The sequence below is a fragment of the Idiotropiscis lumnitzeri genome, chromosome 6 (assembly GCF_059441095.1).
Source record: "Idiotropiscis lumnitzeri isolate Australia: NSW breed Sydney's pygmy pipehorse chromosome 6, RoL_Ilum_1.0, whole genome shotgun sequence".
NCBI lineage: Eukaryota > Metazoa > Chordata > Actinopteri > Syngnathiformes > Syngnathidae > Idiotropiscis > Idiotropiscis lumnitzeri.
The window spans coordinates 8,355,437-8,373,712 of record NC_142396.1 but is presented as its reverse complement, the minus strand read 5'-3'; the positions used below and the strand labels follow the sequence as shown (position 1 = coordinate 8,373,712).

Genomic DNA, 18,276 nt, shown 5'->3' with positions numbered 1-18,276 from the left:
CAAAAAATGTCACCATTGTCTTTTCGCTGATTTTATTAAAAAGAGTATCATTAAAACCAAACGTAAAAATCTCTGGAGTAATGACGCTTGCCTGCTAGCATACTGGTGGCACGAGTTGCCAGGTAAAAAAACTATAACTTTTCTTTCAAAATCAAATCAGTATCAGAATACCATTTTTGGTCATTATACTCAGTTTACAACAAGATTGGAGAGCTTCCCCTCTCCACTGCAAATATAAAAGAAAAAAAAAGGCGCACTATTGAAAATTTGGATTTTCAAATGTAAACAGGAGGACTTGTCAAGTCATAACATTCAAGTCAGAGTTGAGTTAAATGTCATAAATGTCAGTTGAAGTCTATATTTTTTTCCTTGCCCGCCTAAAGATCAGGGGATGTTGTTAATATTTGTCAACTTTAGGCATGTGAAGCCCTTCTAGACTTTTTTTGTGATTTAGGGCTGTATAAATAAACTTGACTTGACTTGACCAAGTCACAAGTCATAAAATCATCTCGCATCTCGTCAGTTCCCCGTCTCTGCTACTTTTCTATTTACACAGATCTTTGACGCCATCTTGTCTTGGCGCCATCTTAGAGTGTTTTAGAAAGAGTACAAAATGCAAATAGTCAGATACGAAGATACAAAACACAAGATTAGAAAAATAAATAAAACGCAAATGGGTGAATTTGCAACAGGGACTTATTGTACTTCTTTGCTTCATTATCAATGTCATCACCATCACTTACTCCTGCCCCTGCGGTTGCTGCAGTAGCTGGTGAAGCATCTGCGTCTGCTGCAGGTCTCCACCTGCACTCGTGGCTGGCCCGATGGGATACTGTGATATGATAGGCTCTGGCTTCAGGTACATGTCCCGGTGCATGCTGGGATAGTGGCCGTGAGGTGGAAGGGGTGGCGTCGAAGTCATGTGACACATGTTTTCCGGTGTCATGGTCCTAATCATGTGCGGATCTGAAAGAGACATAAACAAGAAATGACTTTTTCTCCTCCAAAACTTTCTAACAAGCAATACTAATCTTTTCTAGGGCAGTCATTGAAATGTCGGCCAACTTCCAAAATAGTTTTTGTCATTTTAAAATTGTTTTACGGATATTCCATCATTGCAACTGGGATGAATTACATTTCTTTCCACAAATTTCCCGTATTTTTTCCAAGTGTATTTTGCAACTGGATCAGTGTCATTTTAATAACACTTATCCACTTCTTTGAACAAATGTGCAAGAAAAATGCAGGTATATGGTCAGAAATTAAATGATAATGAAATTTTGTTTCTATAAAGCTTAAAACAATTATTTCTAAGAAAAAGCACTTACAATAAGTTTTACATTTACAAAAAGTAATGATTTGCCTTCTGAATGAGAATAGTGGATTAACCAGTAACAGATACAAGCTGCTTTCACTGCCTTGAAATATTGACTTTGATGTTGCGGCTCGATTCATTTCTTTGCTTCTTTAAGCTTGTTTGAATACAGTAAAGTGATGAGTAACACATATTGATTTAATTGTGACCAAGATGTTGCTCATTGGTTTCCTCTCTTTTAGTGATAGTCTGAGGGCAGGTATGTTATATGAGATAGTTTCTTCCAATTCTTCAATTCAATTGGGGGAACTGGACTGTAAAAACGCAAATTGTATTTTTCGGTGTGCTAAAAGAGTCATTAAACGTGGAACAACTTCAAAACAAATTATTGGCATTTATGACAACAAATTTAGCACAACAAAGCAAGCAAGTTGTTTGCTCCAAAAATAGTGTGTTCAGCATCCGGGTAGTTACTCACCATTCACCTGCTGAGGTGAGTACGGCTCTGAGCTTGAGTCTGGCGGAGATTCTGGAAGACTTCTAAAATTAAACATAGGTTGAATGAATAGATAATTCTAAAAAAGAAAAATGTTTATCTCCATTTTCTGAAGTTGCACTTCAGAATAACTCCTTTTATGCAACATTGTGGGTTCCTTTATTTAATTTTACTTTGAGATGGTTATTGTCTATTTCCGAATTAAATGTTGAATCAATGAATGAATCCATTAGCAAAGTGTGCATCTGGTTTCATGCGAAAAAAAAAATTGTCTTCTTGCCTCCATCCATCCATAGTAGGGGTGGACAAAATACGAATTGTGGGTCACATAAGGCCCGTAACATTCTAGAATCTGGCTTGCGGGATATTTATACGATGTCATATTTCATTTTTTTAACGGTTTCCCCCCTTAAATTTTATTTGAAAAAAATATTCATTGATTGAATTAAATCAGTGCTTCTCAATTATTTTCTCTTATGCCCCCCAGCAAGAAGAAAACAATTTGCGCCCCCTCACCAACGCCCACTCTCTGCCGCGACTATATACAATAGCATTTTTATTGCAAAACAAACCTACACTGTCGAGTTAATACTCGCTGCGCAATATAGGAAATGAGAGCGCCACTGCCAACTACTGGAGTGGATGTGCAATTGCACTTTATTGTAGTACTGCGGAAAAAAAGCATGTTCACCAGGGTCACACGCGCCCCCCTCATTTGTTCGTTATCTAATAAAGTATTTTGTACATTTAATTTTTTTTTTGTTTGTTTGACTTTTTTACCCCAACCGCTCATGCACGAAACTTGGCAAACCCTGATCTACGGTGCACTCACCCTGGGGCGTAGTGGCCTCTGTGCTCGGGTTTGACGTGTGACTGCTGGAGCTGCTGGTGTTGTTGGTGCTGCTGATGTTGTTGGTGCTGCTGATGCTGACCCAGGCAGGGGTAGCTGTGCCGCAGGCTCAGGGAAGGACCCGGAGGGTACGCGTTCGGACAGTTCGGGGGCCCGGGGGGAAGGGCTCCCTGGCGGAGGGGGATCGGAGGGCTCACGCCGCACGCCAATGCCCCAGAGGAGGACACTCCCGCCTGAGGCGATGAGTAATTTGGTCCCGGGGTGCTGTGGACCTCTGAGAAACAGCTGGGAGACCGAAGAGGAAAAAGGGGGGGGATTAGCCTTATCAGAGAAAACAAATTCCTTTGTAACGACATGAACCGCATGAGCAGAGTGTGTTATTTTGACGTTGCCGGGTTGGCGTGTAGTCCCTACTGACATGTCAGTGCTATCGTCCTCCTTGCTGATGTACTCTTCCAGGATACTGGTGTCGATGTTGGCAGTATCCAGAGTACTGGAAATATCATGGCCTGTGGTAAAGGGGAGGGGGTAAGAGAGTGGAGATGGAGAGCATCTGGAAATTAACAACACGAATCTTTCAGCAACTCCGCACACTGCCGCATGGATTGTAGTTGCGAGACAATCTCACTGCATGTCGTAATGACCAGTTTGTATCCTTTTCCTCCTTATCGGAACTAACTTGATTAGATGGCATTTTTTCTTTTACTTTACTTCAAAAAGGATAAACATGTAGAGGAAAGTCCAAGATTTAGTTACCAGAAATGAGTGGTCACTTTCTATCTAAGTATGTTAGTGTCTAACATTGCTTCATACATAAACGGGAAAACTGCCAATAGAACAAATGTTAATCTTGTTGCTGCAAGATTACACTCTCGTGTCTGATTTTAGTGAACAGTAAACCCTCCTCCCTTGCGGGTTCTGGGTTGCGGTTTTTTCTTTTTTTTTTTTGTATATTTAATATATAACTATTGTGCTCTGAGGCACATTTGTTTTGGGTGTAATTCCACTGTTGGTCCGTAGATGGCAGCACACCATTATTTTTGCCACTCTGTAACTTTGAAATCAAAAGAATAAAAACAGTAAGTCATTTCAAGCTCAGACTCGTTCTTGTTGACGATGATTGAATGTGAAATATTCAGTCCTGCTTTTTACGCCTTCAGAAAGTCACCCCTTCAGATTCACTTTATACTTTACATTTTTGAGCATGAGGATTGATGTATGTTGTGAAATGGTAAATTAAGTTGGTTAGGTTTTAAAAATCAGGATTTGTCAACTGGAAAAACACAGAGTAACACCCAACAAAATGTATCTAATCAATTGCTCTTGCGCTCTATTAATCCAATTAAGTTCTTTAAATGTGTTTGTATCATTTTGAAAGTGTTTCAAGACCTTATAAAAAATAAGTGCTGTAATTGCTTAACCCCACCAATGGGGTTTATTGTACTTGTTTGCCCACACATATTGAAATATTTCACCACCTTTCACATTGTTCATCTACGTGTAATCCATTGAGTCACAACGAGGGTACTGCCACCCTAATTTGCCGGGAGGGTTTTCTTGGGTAAAATGAGTGCTTTGGCTCAATTGGGAAACACAATCATTCCGTGCTACTTGAGTGCAGGTTCTTTCTTTTACACCCTTTGTGAGTCAAAGCCTCTCAAATCCTTAACACATGACCTCACTAATAGCCCGATTCACTAAGTTTGCACATGCAAAATTGAGTGCAAACTTGCTTGTTCACGCAAACAGATATGCTGATCTGCTTATGGTACGTTCCCACGCTTGCGCTCACTTCATTTTGCTTGTTCTGTGAATAATATATACGTAGAGATAATTTAATTAGACCATTGTGCTTTATCAAACCTTGGAAAATTGCAGCGTCTGAAAGGCAGGTGCAAACCGGCAGCGTAGCGCAAGCAAAATGTGAAGCAATTTCAGGGATGTACTGGGTCGAAAATTCGGGGATATTCGTCAACGATGACGGGGTACGGCCGTCACGTGCTGAAATGTAATTTTCAATGGGGTGGAAGACAGGACGGCCTCCCCAAAATTATCAGAGCAAATTAGGGTTAGGTTAACTTTAATGTTTGTCTGACTTCCACTAACACTTCCAATTCCATCACTTCCAATGTAATTTTTCACTTGTAGTGTTCCCAAATCTTCCATGGTGAAAACAACCGGTGTTACCGAAAGTGCATAACCCAACAGCCAACTGCACTGCAGCAAGTGAACGCACAATTTAGCTGCCGCTACTTGGGATCTTCGTAAACCATTCCCTAAATCTTTAAATCAAGTAAAGTATGCTCTGAATTAAATATTTACCCTAAGTCCACACAGATATAGCCAACAATTCGCTATATTAGAAGGATTATTTCATATATCTACAAACAACAATTAAATTAAATTGTGAGTTGTGTGTGCATATACGTGTGTGTATTTATGTTTGCATCTGTTTGCATATGTGTGTGTGTGTATACCTCTTTGTGTCTGTTGGGGTCAAAAAAGAGGGTAAGGACTTGTTAAACACTGTATGGGCAAACAATCTCAAGTCTACTTTTGTTTTTCGGGTTTTTTTTGTACATTCTTTGAAAGATTAAGCAGCTCACTTTTAAATTGCGTCATCAAAAATGCCTTTTATCCACTTCTGCAAATGCATTTCTCCAATTAGAAAGCATCAAGAAAATGTTTCCATAAAAAGTAATAATTCCACTGCTAAGATCAAACCACCTCATAAAATATTTGAGGCACAAACCAGACCACACGTTCTTAACCAGATTAGGGTCCCTCTGAATTTATTGTGCCACATCAATCTTCACATTGCAATGTCAGGTCCTCTGCAACCTTAACCATGTTTACACGCTCTTTTCACTGGATCGAAGCAGATGGTAAATGTCTCCTAATGCGTGCCAGTGCAGCGGGAGAAAAGCAGGATGGTTCCCCCTGAAATAAGATCCAGATGTGCACCCCACCCACAACAGCCGTAAATCTAAACTGGCAGGCCTGATAACGAAATGCTACAGGGAGAAGGGAGGCTGGATGGATGGAGGGTGAGGAGAACGGGGGCAAGGAGGACAAACTACAAGTTGGACATCCCAGGAAGAAATTAAAGAAAGTGTCAAGGAGAACTGCAAAGAGAAACACGATATGACATTCCGCCATGTTTTTTGGTCTAAGTAAAGTCAAAGACCTCCAGTCCAGAGTTCAAGCACTAGATTAAAAGATGTCTCCGGAGACAACACAGTCATCCAGTTGTTCAAACTGATGGCGTGATTGGCAAGTTGAAATGATACAAGTTGCCAAATTGTTGCTTGATTTGGATTGTGCTTCATAAGATAAGCTTTACCTTCACATTTATCATTTTATGAATTTACTAAAATACCATAGAAGCATTTTTGCTTGACCCTTCCTCCAACAACACAAACTTGTTTGAATGGCCCCCCCAATCTGAACCCGAGCAGTGTTCTGTTACTAGACTTCTGTGCTCGTCATGGATTGTCGATAACGAACACCATGTTCAAGCATAAGGGTGTCCATATGTGCACTTGGCACCAGGACATTCTAGGCCGCAGTTCGATGATCGACTTTGTAGTCGTGTCATCAGATTTGCGGCCGCATGTTTTGGACACTCGGGTGAAGAGAGGGGCGGAGCTGCCAACTGATCACCACCTGGTGGTGAGTTGGCTCCGATGGTGGGGGAAGATGCCGGTCCAACCCGGCAGACCCAAGCGTATTGTGAGGGTCTTCTGGGAACGCTTGGCAGAATCCCCTGTCAGAAAGAGTTTCAACTCCCACCTCCGGCAGAACTTCGCCCACGTACCGGGGGAGGCGGGGGACATTGAGTCTGAGTGGACCATGTTTTGTGCATCCATTGTTGAGGCAGCCGATCGAAGCTGTGGACGCAAGGTTGTCGGTGCCTGTCGTGGCGCCAACCCCCGAACCCGCTGGTGGACACCGGCGGTAAGGGATGCTGTCAGGCTGAAGAAAGAGTCCTATCGGGCCTTTCTGGCCTGTGGGACTCCTGAGGCAGCTGACAGGTGCTGACTGGCCAAGCGGAATACGGCTTCGGTGGTTGCCGAAGCAAAAACTCGGGCGTGGGAGGAGTTCGGTGAGGCCATGGAAAACGACTTCCAGACGGCTTCGAAGAAATTCTGGTCCACCATCCGTCGTCTCAGGAGAGGGAAGCAGTGCACCATCAACACTATTTATAGTGGAGATGGGGTGCTGCTGACCTCGACTCGGGACGTTGGAGAGGAGGGTCCGTCGGGAGGTTGAATCTCAGATCCAAGAGGAGCAGTGTGGTTTTCGTCCTGGCCGTGGAACGGTGGACCAGCTCTACACTCTCTACAGGGTCCTTGAGGGTGCATGGGAGTTTGCCCAACCAGTCTACATGTGTTTTGTGGACTTGGAGAAGGCGTTCGACCGTGTCCCACGGGGAGTTCTGTGGAGCGTGCTCCGGGAGTACGGGGTACCGAGCCCCTTGAGACGGGCAGTTGGGTCCCTGTACCACCGAGGTCACAGTTTGGTCCGCATTGCTGGCAATAAGTCGGATTCTGTTTAGGATTTCTCCTGGACGCCTCCCTGGGGAGGTGTTCCGGGCATGTCCCACCGGCAGGAGGCCCAGAGGACGACCCAGGACACGCTGGAGAGACTACGTCTCCCAGCTGGCCTGGGAACGCCTCAGCATCCCTCCGGCAGAGCTGGAAGATGTGGCTGGGGAGGGGAAGTCTGGGCTTCCCTGCTGAAGCTGCTGCCTCCGCGGCCCGACCCCGGATAAGCGGCGGATAATGGATGGATGGATGGATGGATGAAATCTTATTAAGACTCCTTCTATACATTGTTTCAAGAAAAAAGTGAGACAGCCGTAAACCTGAATTTTGAGTAGACATTAAAGATAATTATTTCAGTTCATAGTATACTTTTTTTTTTTAATTTTGGGGTGTGCCATGGGTTTTCAAAAGTAAAATATGCTTAATGTTGAGAAACACTGATTTATAGTGCTTCTGCTTCGGGAATGTCTTTCAACTATTAAGAAATCATTTTCAGTCTTATACACACACAAATGGAACTGCTTCCATCTCCATCACTCAATCAGTGGAGTTTCAAAGACGCAATGGTCCAGCTGTGTCCAAGAGGAAACAGTGAAATCATTGTCAGACTCACTTCTGTACAAACTGGTCTTTTCAGAGATTGCTGTGTGTGTGGGGGGGTGTCGGGGTGTGTGTGTGTGTGTGTGTAAAAGTGTTTATGGATGAATGCGTGGTTGTGTGTTATGGTCGTGTTTAATAGCCACGCACATTAATCGAAGATGCACGCAAACAAAAAGAAAAGTGTGCTTGATTTGATCATATAGTCATATCCATCCCTTCCTCTTTTCGTACAATATACTCTTGAAGCTCTAAAAGACAATGTTCCGGAGATCGTACAAGTTCGAATTTTATCAAATCCCATTGAAAAATGTGCCTCTGGCGTCACACAAAATTTTCCAGTTCAGGCTGCTGACATGTATGATGTCACACCCACGCCATGAGAGTTCAATTATACGAGCATCAAAGGATTAACTTTGCTTTATCTTTGACGTTTGTGAAACTTTTTCCAGATGAAGGAGCAGCCTCAAAAGTTAGGTCAAGAAAGAAATTAGATGGAGACAAGAAAATGAGTGGGCATCTGGAGAAGTCCTCAAACGTCTTGCTTGTCGTTCTAGCGGCATCAGCGTTGCAGGTTTTCCCTTTGGGGCTTCTTTTGTTGCGTCCAATGCAGAGTTGACTGAATGACCTTGGGCTGGTCCAGGCTCTGTTCTCATACAGATGTAGACAGCTGCAGGTGTTTCTCCTGTAGTTGCAGCCCATGTCTCAAGAAACGGGCATCCTGTCCCAGGGACAGTACGTTGCATTTTCAGGGAGGATGAGAAGTTTTTTTAAAAAGGACAGACGAAGCAAGGAGGGACGTGAGTTTTCGTCTGTCAATGTAATCGTCTTTAACCCGGTCAAGTACCCACAAATGGCCATTTCACTGACGACTAACCGAAACACGCACAGCCTGCCTTTCGTATGTCATCCACCAATACACTACTTCAAACCGAATGTGGCTTCTCACTTGGGCGTCCATCCACTTGTGAGCCTGTGGGTTGCCTATCCTCCCAGACCGCCGAATCAGATGATCCCCGATGGGGGAGTTGAAGCAAAATCCAGAGGTGATTTAAGCCATTGGGCGGACCTTCGATGGGGCATGAGTGGACCTCTGTGCCCTCTCTGGTTCTCTCTGTCAGAACAAGCTGCGGCATGAATGGCCCCACCTTCTGCTGAATGCAGTAAATAATTTTGTGGGGTTTGACTTCCCCTTTGAAGGTTGCACTGCATATCTTAAATGTGTTCTTCCAGCAAAGGAACATTTTTGAAATTTAAACGGATGCATGGAGGTTATACTACTTTAAGGCTTCCACATTTACAAAGTCTTTTTCTATTTAGTCCACACACACACGCACACACACACATGCGTGCACATGCACACAGATTTTACACTAATGGAGAAAAAAAAATCACTCGCAGCGAGCTTTTCGAACAGCAACAGAAATACTTTCCGGATCATGTCATTCAACATTTTGCTACTTTGTCACAATGAAACACAAATTAGACCATTCTCGTCCCTCAACGTACAATATTTACTTGTCGAAGTTAAACCGTTTATACCTTATTCAGAATATGCGTTGTGTACGTCAACTATCGAGTCAAGGGCACTGTCCCATTGAAAAAACATTTGTACGGTACCTTCTTTCCGGAAAAATGCCATCCGAATCACCTTCCAGAAGCAAATTGGTGACCACAAATAATTACAAGTGAACTCAGACCAAAACACTCAATGTAGAAGATCACAAATAGTTGGACCAGAAATTACATCTAGACAAAAACGTGAGAGGAAAGAAAACTAAGCGATACGACAAAGGGTTTCTGTTATTCAGCCTCAGGATTTGATAAACTTTATATCGTTGATGGAGAAGAAAAAACATCTAATAGTGCCGGGGAGCGCTAAATCAATCAGAGTACCTGCACGTAGCCAAAGCATGTTGATCTCCTTGAGATGAAAACCCCTTAAAGAAAGACGAGAAGAACAATTCCACTCTTAATTTTCACATGTTTCACTAACGGCACCGGACGACCTTCTCCTGCAGACCCGATAGTCACAAATCAGCTCAACAAGTGTGTATGTGTGAGGTTGCGCGTGCAAAAACATGTTGTGTGTGTGTGTGTGTGTGTGTGCGCGCGTGTGAATGGCTTGGGGGGTGTTATAATGAGGATTATTCCCCAGTCATGAGAAAGGGCTGTACCAGGCTACCACACACAGTCCTCGTCGCTTACAAGCACTGGTCGCACTGGTGGACCTGGCTCAGGAGATTAGAGTAGTGACAGGGCTGGGAGCGCGACACGCAGCCAGCTTTAAAAGAAAGAAAGGAAAAAAAAAAAGAGACATCGAGTAGGGCGAATGGCTGGAGAAAGACAAAGGAGAGAAAAAATGAAGTGACCTTAATAGAAAGACGATTGATTCAATTAGAGTAAGAGGATCGCGAAGGGTGTACCTATTTTGATAACATTCTGAAAATTCACAACCAGGTGCAAATTCCCTCTCAAACTATTTTTTCCCCCCTGACTTCAGCAAAGTAGGTTATGTTTTCATCACTGGGAGTTGGGAGGGTTACACAAGAACTAGTAAAGGCAGGGGTCAGGGAACAAATATTTCAATTTTGGGATAAAACTGTAGCACCAGATTCTGTTTTCCACTTTTACAAACATCAGATAAGGCATATAATTGTATTTTCACAAGATTCTCGGAAAGTCATGTGTTCATAAAAAAAAAAAAAAAACGATCCTATTCCGTTTTGCTTAGGATTCAAAACTTTAGACTCTTACAATCCACTTGCATTGGGGTCAAGTGGGGGCGCAACCAAACAGATCCATCAGACAGACTAAAACGGAACATAATGTTTCAAATCGACAAGCTAGCTTGACTTACATACATCCAATCCAATACCAAATCTTTTATAAGCCATAATTCATTTAAAAAATACAGGATACGAAACTAAGTAACATAAAAGCCAATGGTGCCATTGTGTTTAGGAATGATCAAAATATTACAGCACATCCACACATGCACACTCTAGTTGAGGATGACTGTTGGCACCGATGATGAAGGTGAGGCACGACAATGAAAAGTCATACGTGAGTACCTCACGCCTGGCCGCTTTCAAACAATACATTCCTCCCAAAGTAAAACACCTTTGGAGCTCTAAATCAGACAAGGCTGGCGGCTGTATATGGCTTTCAAGCAGCATTTCCAAAACGGCCTTCTGGAACGATGATTCACAAGCTTGTTGGGAGTACAACGAGATTTAATAGGAATTCTGAAACAGAGACATGAGTAACGTTTTTTTTTTTTTTTTCTTCCCAAGGGGATAAAGAGCAATCCTGTGATATACACCCCACTCAAGATGTCATTGCTGCTCAGACACTCCGTCCATCAGTCGGCCTCAAGTGAAACTCTTTCTGCACCGCAAAAAAAGTTGTTGAGAGAATATTTTTTTCAGCGGGCCGAGCATTTCATTCATTGGCACGCTCATGTTTCTGGGTGGGGAATGAATGGATGGATGATGACATGATGGAAGTGCAGCTTACTGATTGTGCTCTCTCTGTGTTGTCTAACATATGCGTCAACATATAAGATGTTATTTGTTAACCTGTGCATCCACTTTCTGTTTGGTGCCATGCGATTTTTTTTTCCAGTGGCAAATATGTGTTTTGGCTCATTAAAGGCAAACAATGACTGCATCATGCCAAAAAGAACCACTTGACAAAAATAGTGAAGACCCGGCATGGCGCGGTTCACAGATCTTGGGCAGAATTAAGGATAAGTACCGACCAAAAAAAAAAAAAAAAACTCCGCTTTTAAAAAATGTTTTGAAATGCCTTGGAATTCGCTGTTATATACTAATGGCCGGTTTCATCTCATGGCGTCGACAACGACAAGGGTTAGTAATGCGTTTCAGTCAGCCAAACAGTGAAAGGCGTCAATGATTTTGCAGATGAAGATGCGTCACATCAATTTCAAACCACACTGAAAAAAATGTTCAATTTACAGAATTTGTTTTTCTTAAGTGGTTGCTCACAATAGAATCGACTGGATTTAGATATTTTTTTGTGTATCGGCTACTTAAAAAAAATATCCGGATCTAGATGATTTTATTTTATGCAACCACTTGATGAAATAAAATTTAATAAATTCCACACATTTGTTTCATTGCAACAATATAAATGCATATCGACAATCAGACGGAATTTCGGCATCAGTGTGGGGGTATTTTTTTAATTTTATATTTTTTTTTTGTATCCCGGTCTGTGGAAAAAGCCACGGACTCTGAGATTATGTCATGAAACGGATTTGATGGCCATTTGGGGAGCAAACTCAAGCTCATGCTGTTGCTGAACACAAATAGAGGAATAACTGGTTGTGTTGAATGTTTGTTGAATGTTTTTAGTGAAAAATGAAAAGGAGAAAAGTTTGCAACTGCAATTTACTAGTTAACAGATAAGCTAACAGTTAGCATAGCTTCTTCCATTTCTACTTCCGCTACTACTGCTACTACTATCATACTTTTTTCTTTGAATTTTTCATTAGTTTGTTTGCCTCACGGAACCATGCTACTTCTTACAGGTCACTCTCGATATCACGACAGACGTGATTTCTGGTAAGCTACCACAATTTTTTCCCCTCGCCAAGTTGTCTAAATTGGTTCAGATCTTACGCAAATCAATGTGTCCATTGCGTTCCAGCCAGCATCGCAAGTGCACTGCATGAGAGTGACAAGTTGCTTTAATCTAGTTGTGCTTCACATTTTATTTCCATGGAAGATTTAAACACGCAGCATATGTTTTAGCTCAAAGCACTGCATGTTACTGCCAGAAAACGTCCAAGACACCTGACACAAAAACCCAAATGCTGTTATCATATTTCAATCAATAGTTCAGTTGACTTAGAAGGGATGGTTACCTGAGATGAATCAACACGGCAGCAATAAATGTCACTAAACTTTGCGTGTGCATGTGAGCAACTGTTTATTGTCTAAGTGAGTCAGCGATGAGAAGGTCAAGTTATGGTGGTGGTGATGGTGGGGTGGGATGGGGAAGGGCAGCGGAGATTTGGTTGGCTTTCTCCCAACGGGCGATTCTCTCAGCACTGCGAGTCTGCTCTGTCTCACCTCCTCACCCTGTCTGCTCACTGTTACTCTAATGGAGTCTGCTGAGGAGAAACACACCAGTCTCACCTCATTGTGTTTTAACAACCACCAAGGCTATGCCAGGAATGCAAGCTGTGCATTAGTGTGATGTATACATATTTCGGTAATCCTATTAAAACATAGCTTGCGAGTGAGATCCATCATTGTGATGGCTGCGTGTGTTCTTGGGGAATGGTAGCAAAAACAAGACCTGTAAAATCATCGAAATTCCAAGTCAAATGCTAAGAGCTAACATTTTATTTAATTGTAGCATCTCTTACGTTACATGGTCAAATTCAATTTAGATTGCGGACTTTCATTGAGAAGTGAGAGATCAATTCCTAATCACACAACCATGAGCTGCAATCAGTCAAACTTTATAGGGAGGAGGAGGGGGCCAGGCCAAGATGAATTAATTGTTATGGAATTAATATACAGTAATACCGGGTGTCCTAATAGTCACTGTGCACTTGTTTTTCTAGTCCGGTTGTCAAATGCTGTTGACCTTACATCGGCTCCAATAATACCTGAAATAAAAAAACACAACCGTGCTTGAGTGTAAAAACCAGTGTATCCTGATTTTCGTAGCAAAACTTCAATGCTCTTGTTTGATAATTTGGTTAGTCACTGAGCGTTTCCTTTGGCATTTGCCCGCCACATCTGACAATTTGGTGGCAGAAAGTAGATAGTTTCCGCCTACTGTGGCCACTTGTAACTATTGACTTAATGCGATGCAATTTTGGTGAATTTGATGCCTGTGGGGTCAAACAGATTCAGAGCTGTCACCGTATTTTATGCGTAAATATGACCTCTGGATCATTACAGAAATAAATTGATTGTATTGTATTAACGCATTATTATTATTATTATTATTATTATATTATTATTATTATTATTATTATCTTCATCCCAGGTATGGAGGGCAGCAAGGCAGTCTCCAAGTGCTCACATCACCTCTGTGATCTCCCGAGCCAACTATATATATATCCCCCGTTGAGGTTTGCTTTCAGTTGCTAATGAATGTACTTTGCACGCCTCAACCTGCGACTGACTGGACTCAAGCAAATCAGCCCCTTCTTCCACCATGTCAAGGACATGAGCGTGCCTCTCGCACACTCCATGTAAAGGGAAAGTGAGGCGCCGCTTCGAAGGGCGGCGAATCGAGTAGGCTGTGTCCACGCCCACTACAGCGCAAAATGCCATTTTTTATGCGCCACACTGAACTGGCTTGCATGGGTCTGTGAAGATACCAACATTGAGTCTCGCGCTTCCTTACATAGAATGGTACTGCACCTCATGCCAGGCTTGCACTGGGCATGAAAATAAAGCCCAGAGTGTTCTTTGACAAGAGGTAAAGGTAGATAAAATCTTAATATCTATGACCACATGAAGGTAATTTAGACACAACACAAATATGGATCCTTGTAGCTGTGAGCTTCGTTGAGAAATTGTTTAGAAGCTATGACATCATTTTCCTTTTATTACTTTTCTGACCATTATATTGTCTTTGTCTTGAAACTGAACTCAATAACTGACAAAAAAATATGTCGATTAAAACACCATTGAAAACATTTTTTTATGTCAGAGAATCACATTATAGTTGATCATTTTGTCTTATGAATACTCGATTATCAGCGTTGACACAATTAAATTCCCTGAAAGCTATCAAGCGCTTACAATCTCACCGTCTTTATCTTAAAAATCATTAGCAGTCCCTCAAAGGCAACATCTGACACAGGCTCAAAGCATCAAAAACAAGCACCTATTTACTTTTCATGGCCAAGTTGACATTTTAGTGCAAGTGAGTGTGGCTCACACAAAGCCAGAGAGAGAACATCTCTCTTACTCCCAAAGCAAGAATGTAAACACACTAAATTCCTGTCAAAATGGCACGGAATCTCTGACAGTCCAGTGTTGGCTGTGGATATAAGTTAACACTGTATTATGTATTTGCACAGATTATTGATTATCCAGAAAACCACAGATCAGTCTTTATGCGCACTTGACTTCTGCGAGACACTTGACATTGATGATGTCAAATTAGTGAGATCCTGGGAGTGCTGTGAACAAGTCAAACAGACATGACTAAATGTCAATATCATCCCTGTGATGAATGTCATTTTTTATGAAAGAGTATCAAAGTCAATTCTGGGATGAATTGAAATCAATGCGGTGCTGCCATGCTAAAAAAAAAAAAATTAAACAGCTTTTGCAAACACAATTTTTTTCCCAACGACTCAATTCTGCTTTTTGAAGAAGATTGTGCATGAATTTCATTGCCCATGCCTCAAACTCTTTTGCCTTTTGCAAAACACACCATTTATCTTCTCAATTTGAATTCCTTCAAACTCCTACCCCCCCACCCCAAGAGTTAAACTTGATCTGCTACCCATCACTATCACGTTTGCTTCTGCCCCCTTTTAACCCTTCATCTTGCTTGCATTTTTTGGTTTAAAAGAAAAAAGATGGATAACTGACATTGACATTGAAGCGAATGACTGTCGCATTGACTTGCAAAATCCAGGCTTGTTTAATATACAAGTTGGACACACGTGTTGAACTGAAATTAAAATGATACCTCACGTTACAATGCAAACTGTTCAACTTACCTTCAAAAAATCTCTGTAAAGCTTCAGTTTCATCTACCACGTCCATCCTAGCGGGTCCCACTTAGAAAATCCATTAAAAGTCCCCCCTGCTCCGAACGACAGATAGTCGGATTGGGGGAAACTTTCACAGATTCATCAGAATACACAAAGTCTGTTTTTGGACGGAATTTAATAGCTCACTTAAATCCAATCGCGCACGCGAAGAGCGTTTTTCTCCACTTCAGTTGCGCGTGACGAATCGCAGCCTAAGACGCTACTTTCTCCCCAAAAATCCTCAGGTGAAGTGGATGATCATTTTGAAGCGCACCTTTCCTTCAGCTCCCACGCGCCATCGCAACCGTGTCACGATGTGGAAAATAGCGGAGCGCAGTTCATCAAATCGGTCAAACGCTTTGGCTAAAAGTTGCGGTAAAGTCATCCAAAGCGAGTGAAGTGTGGTATCCCTCCTCCTGCCGCTCCCTCTTGGACTGGATGTGCGCATGGAGGGACACGAGAGGGGTCAGAGGAGCAGAGATGAGGCAGGTGAGGGATATGCTGCAAATAGGCGAAATCCAAACACCACACATGGAAAAATAAAATAAATAAAAATAAAGAATAAATAGATAAGTAAATAAATAGATAAGTAGATAAATAAATAAATAAATAAATAATTTTTATCCGCTGATTTGGCTAATTTCTTAAAACAGAAACGATATTCTTAATACTAAAAGGTAATTTGGCCAAACAGGCTTACAGTTCCGACCCAACTACACAGATAATTAACAAAAGTTTATATCTGTCCCAAAACTGTTCCCTCGTGCTTCAAACTATCCCTTTCTCGTATAAGGAGTCTTTATTCCATGAATATTTATCAAATGCCACAAGAAATTAATTTATGGCATTATGTTCTTAACTCATTTCGACAATAGCATATGATGACGTTCACAATGAAATTATGCTGACACGTTTTGGAGAGAACAGACATTTAGGACTGAGAATCAACTAATGAGTTTAGATGAGTAAGATGTATTTATTTGGAAAATGTGTTAAACATCATTTTGCTAACCTTAGGCTACTTGTATATAACATTTACATTTTGATGAAATCAATGAGAAATCCTCGTGATATTTGGAGAATGTCATTTCTGTTTCATGAAATAAACCAAAACGAATGGAGAAAAACTGTAATAAGCATTCATTTAAAAGATAGAATACTTTCCACAAATGACTTCAAATTACTTTGGGGAAGAAACACCTGTGATTTTTTATTCTTTTTTTTTTGCTGTTTATATGAGTTTGAAGGCATTATAAAATGATATAAATCTCAAATGCACTATAATGTAATTTTATAATACAAATCAGAAACAACACAATTACAAAAGCCTAAAGGGGAAAGTATTTGTGGCTCACAGTGAGCTTCTTATTTTGTATTTTATTTAATTTATTTTAAAAACATGAACAGTGAAATGTAAACAACAAACCTGACATTATTTGTCAAGCAGTTCCATCCATCCACCCATAACACCCATTTTCTTTGGGCACTGTCCTCATTCGATAGATCGATCGATCAATAGATAGATAGATACATCGATAGATAGAAAGATAGATAAATACTACTTAATAATCTCTCCAAATGTTACGTTATATTATGTTGTTTTTTTCCTCAAAATGTCGGATTTGGAAAAGTCCCCTCCTTCATTGAAAATCACCTGAAATGCGCTATAAAAATAAAATTGTATTGTATGTTTTTCATGCTGTGAAATGTATTTCAAGTTCTTACAGTTAAATATACTTATCATATAAAACAACACTTGACTTAAATTGAACTTTGTAAATCTTCTCGAACACACACCCTTGCATCACATCTGGTGGAGGGTGAACGCATGTACTAAACTTTATCCTGTCACTACAAGTTAGGTTTGACGAGGGAAAAATTCATTGGTTCACTGCAGATAAGACATGTTTTCTAATAAAAACCATAAAATACAATTCTTTTATGTAGTTTGATGATTTAAAGCACATCTGCGGGGCCTTCGCAGCTTACATCAACAGGAGTGTTTTGCATTAAGGCCTGGCGAGGAGGGGAGGACTTGAGGGAATGATCCATTTCTCTCGCTCTTATCAGCTGCACCCCCACCCCCATAACAATGCCACTGTGTGCAGCCCCCGCAGCCTGGACGCCCACCTCCCCTTTGCCACATGTGAGATGCTGTTGTGTTGTCTTGTCCGCCCACAGCTGGAGCATCTCCCTCTGCACCCCCCTTCGCCCCCTGTGCTTTTCCTCCATTCAAGGCAAACAACGCCTCCCTTCTTGCGGCCACACTATGCAGATTGTTTGAGAGGACAAGCAAGACAGAGAGCCAGATAGATGCTGAGGGGGACAATGAAACAGCTGGCCATGTTAAGGCAGTTCATTTTGCTATTCGATATATCTTATAATCGTGTATGGTATGCACATGTGTGACTCGTGGCTTCTAGTAAAGTGTGATTTTTTTTTTATTTTTTATTTTTTTTACCTTGAGTCAGTCTCGCCATGAAGTGCCATTGGTGTCCTCATCTGAATCATGCTGTCATCATGAAAACATGGCGGAATAAGGAAACTCTTGGGTCACTTGTAGTAAGTGGCCAAACATTTGCACACACACGTACCTGTACAATGAGAAATCTCTTAAAATGCAAGTCGGGTTCTTGAGATGTTTTGGGTGCGTCCCTACTGCAACACACCTGATTCAAATCATCAGGCTCGTTATCAGGCTTTTACAAACCT

General features: G+C 41.5%; 1 protein-coding gene across 3 annotated transcripts in view; it reads right to left on the bottom strand.

The window, feature by feature from the left end:
• Window positions 1–18,042, bottom strand: part of myrf (myelin regulatory factor) — a 30,048-nt gene extending 12,006 nt beyond the window's left edge. For 2 of the 3 annotated variants that reach the window (XM_088299177.1, XM_088299175.1), the window contains exons 1-6: window positions 18,026–18,042; window positions 15,532–15,998; window positions 3,080–3,170; window positions 2,644–2,946; window positions 1,794–1,855; window positions 744–966 (exon numbers count right to left, since the gene is read on the bottom strand). In XM_088299177.1, the coding sequence (XP_088155303.1) occupies window positions 744–966; window positions 1,794–1,855; window positions 2,644–2,946; window positions 3,080–3,170; window positions 15,532–15,577 (725 nt within the window). In that variant the 5' untranslated portion in view covers window positions 15,578–15,998; window positions 18,026–18,042. Of the gene's footprint in view, window positions 1–743; window positions 967–1,793; window positions 1,856–2,643; window positions 2,947–3,079; window positions 3,171–9,701; window positions 9,848–15,531; window positions 15,999–18,025 lie in introns of those variants that run through there. The other variant, XM_088299176.1, reaches the window with a different exon arrangement.
• Between the last annotated feature and the right edge of the window lie 234 nt (window positions 18,043–18,276).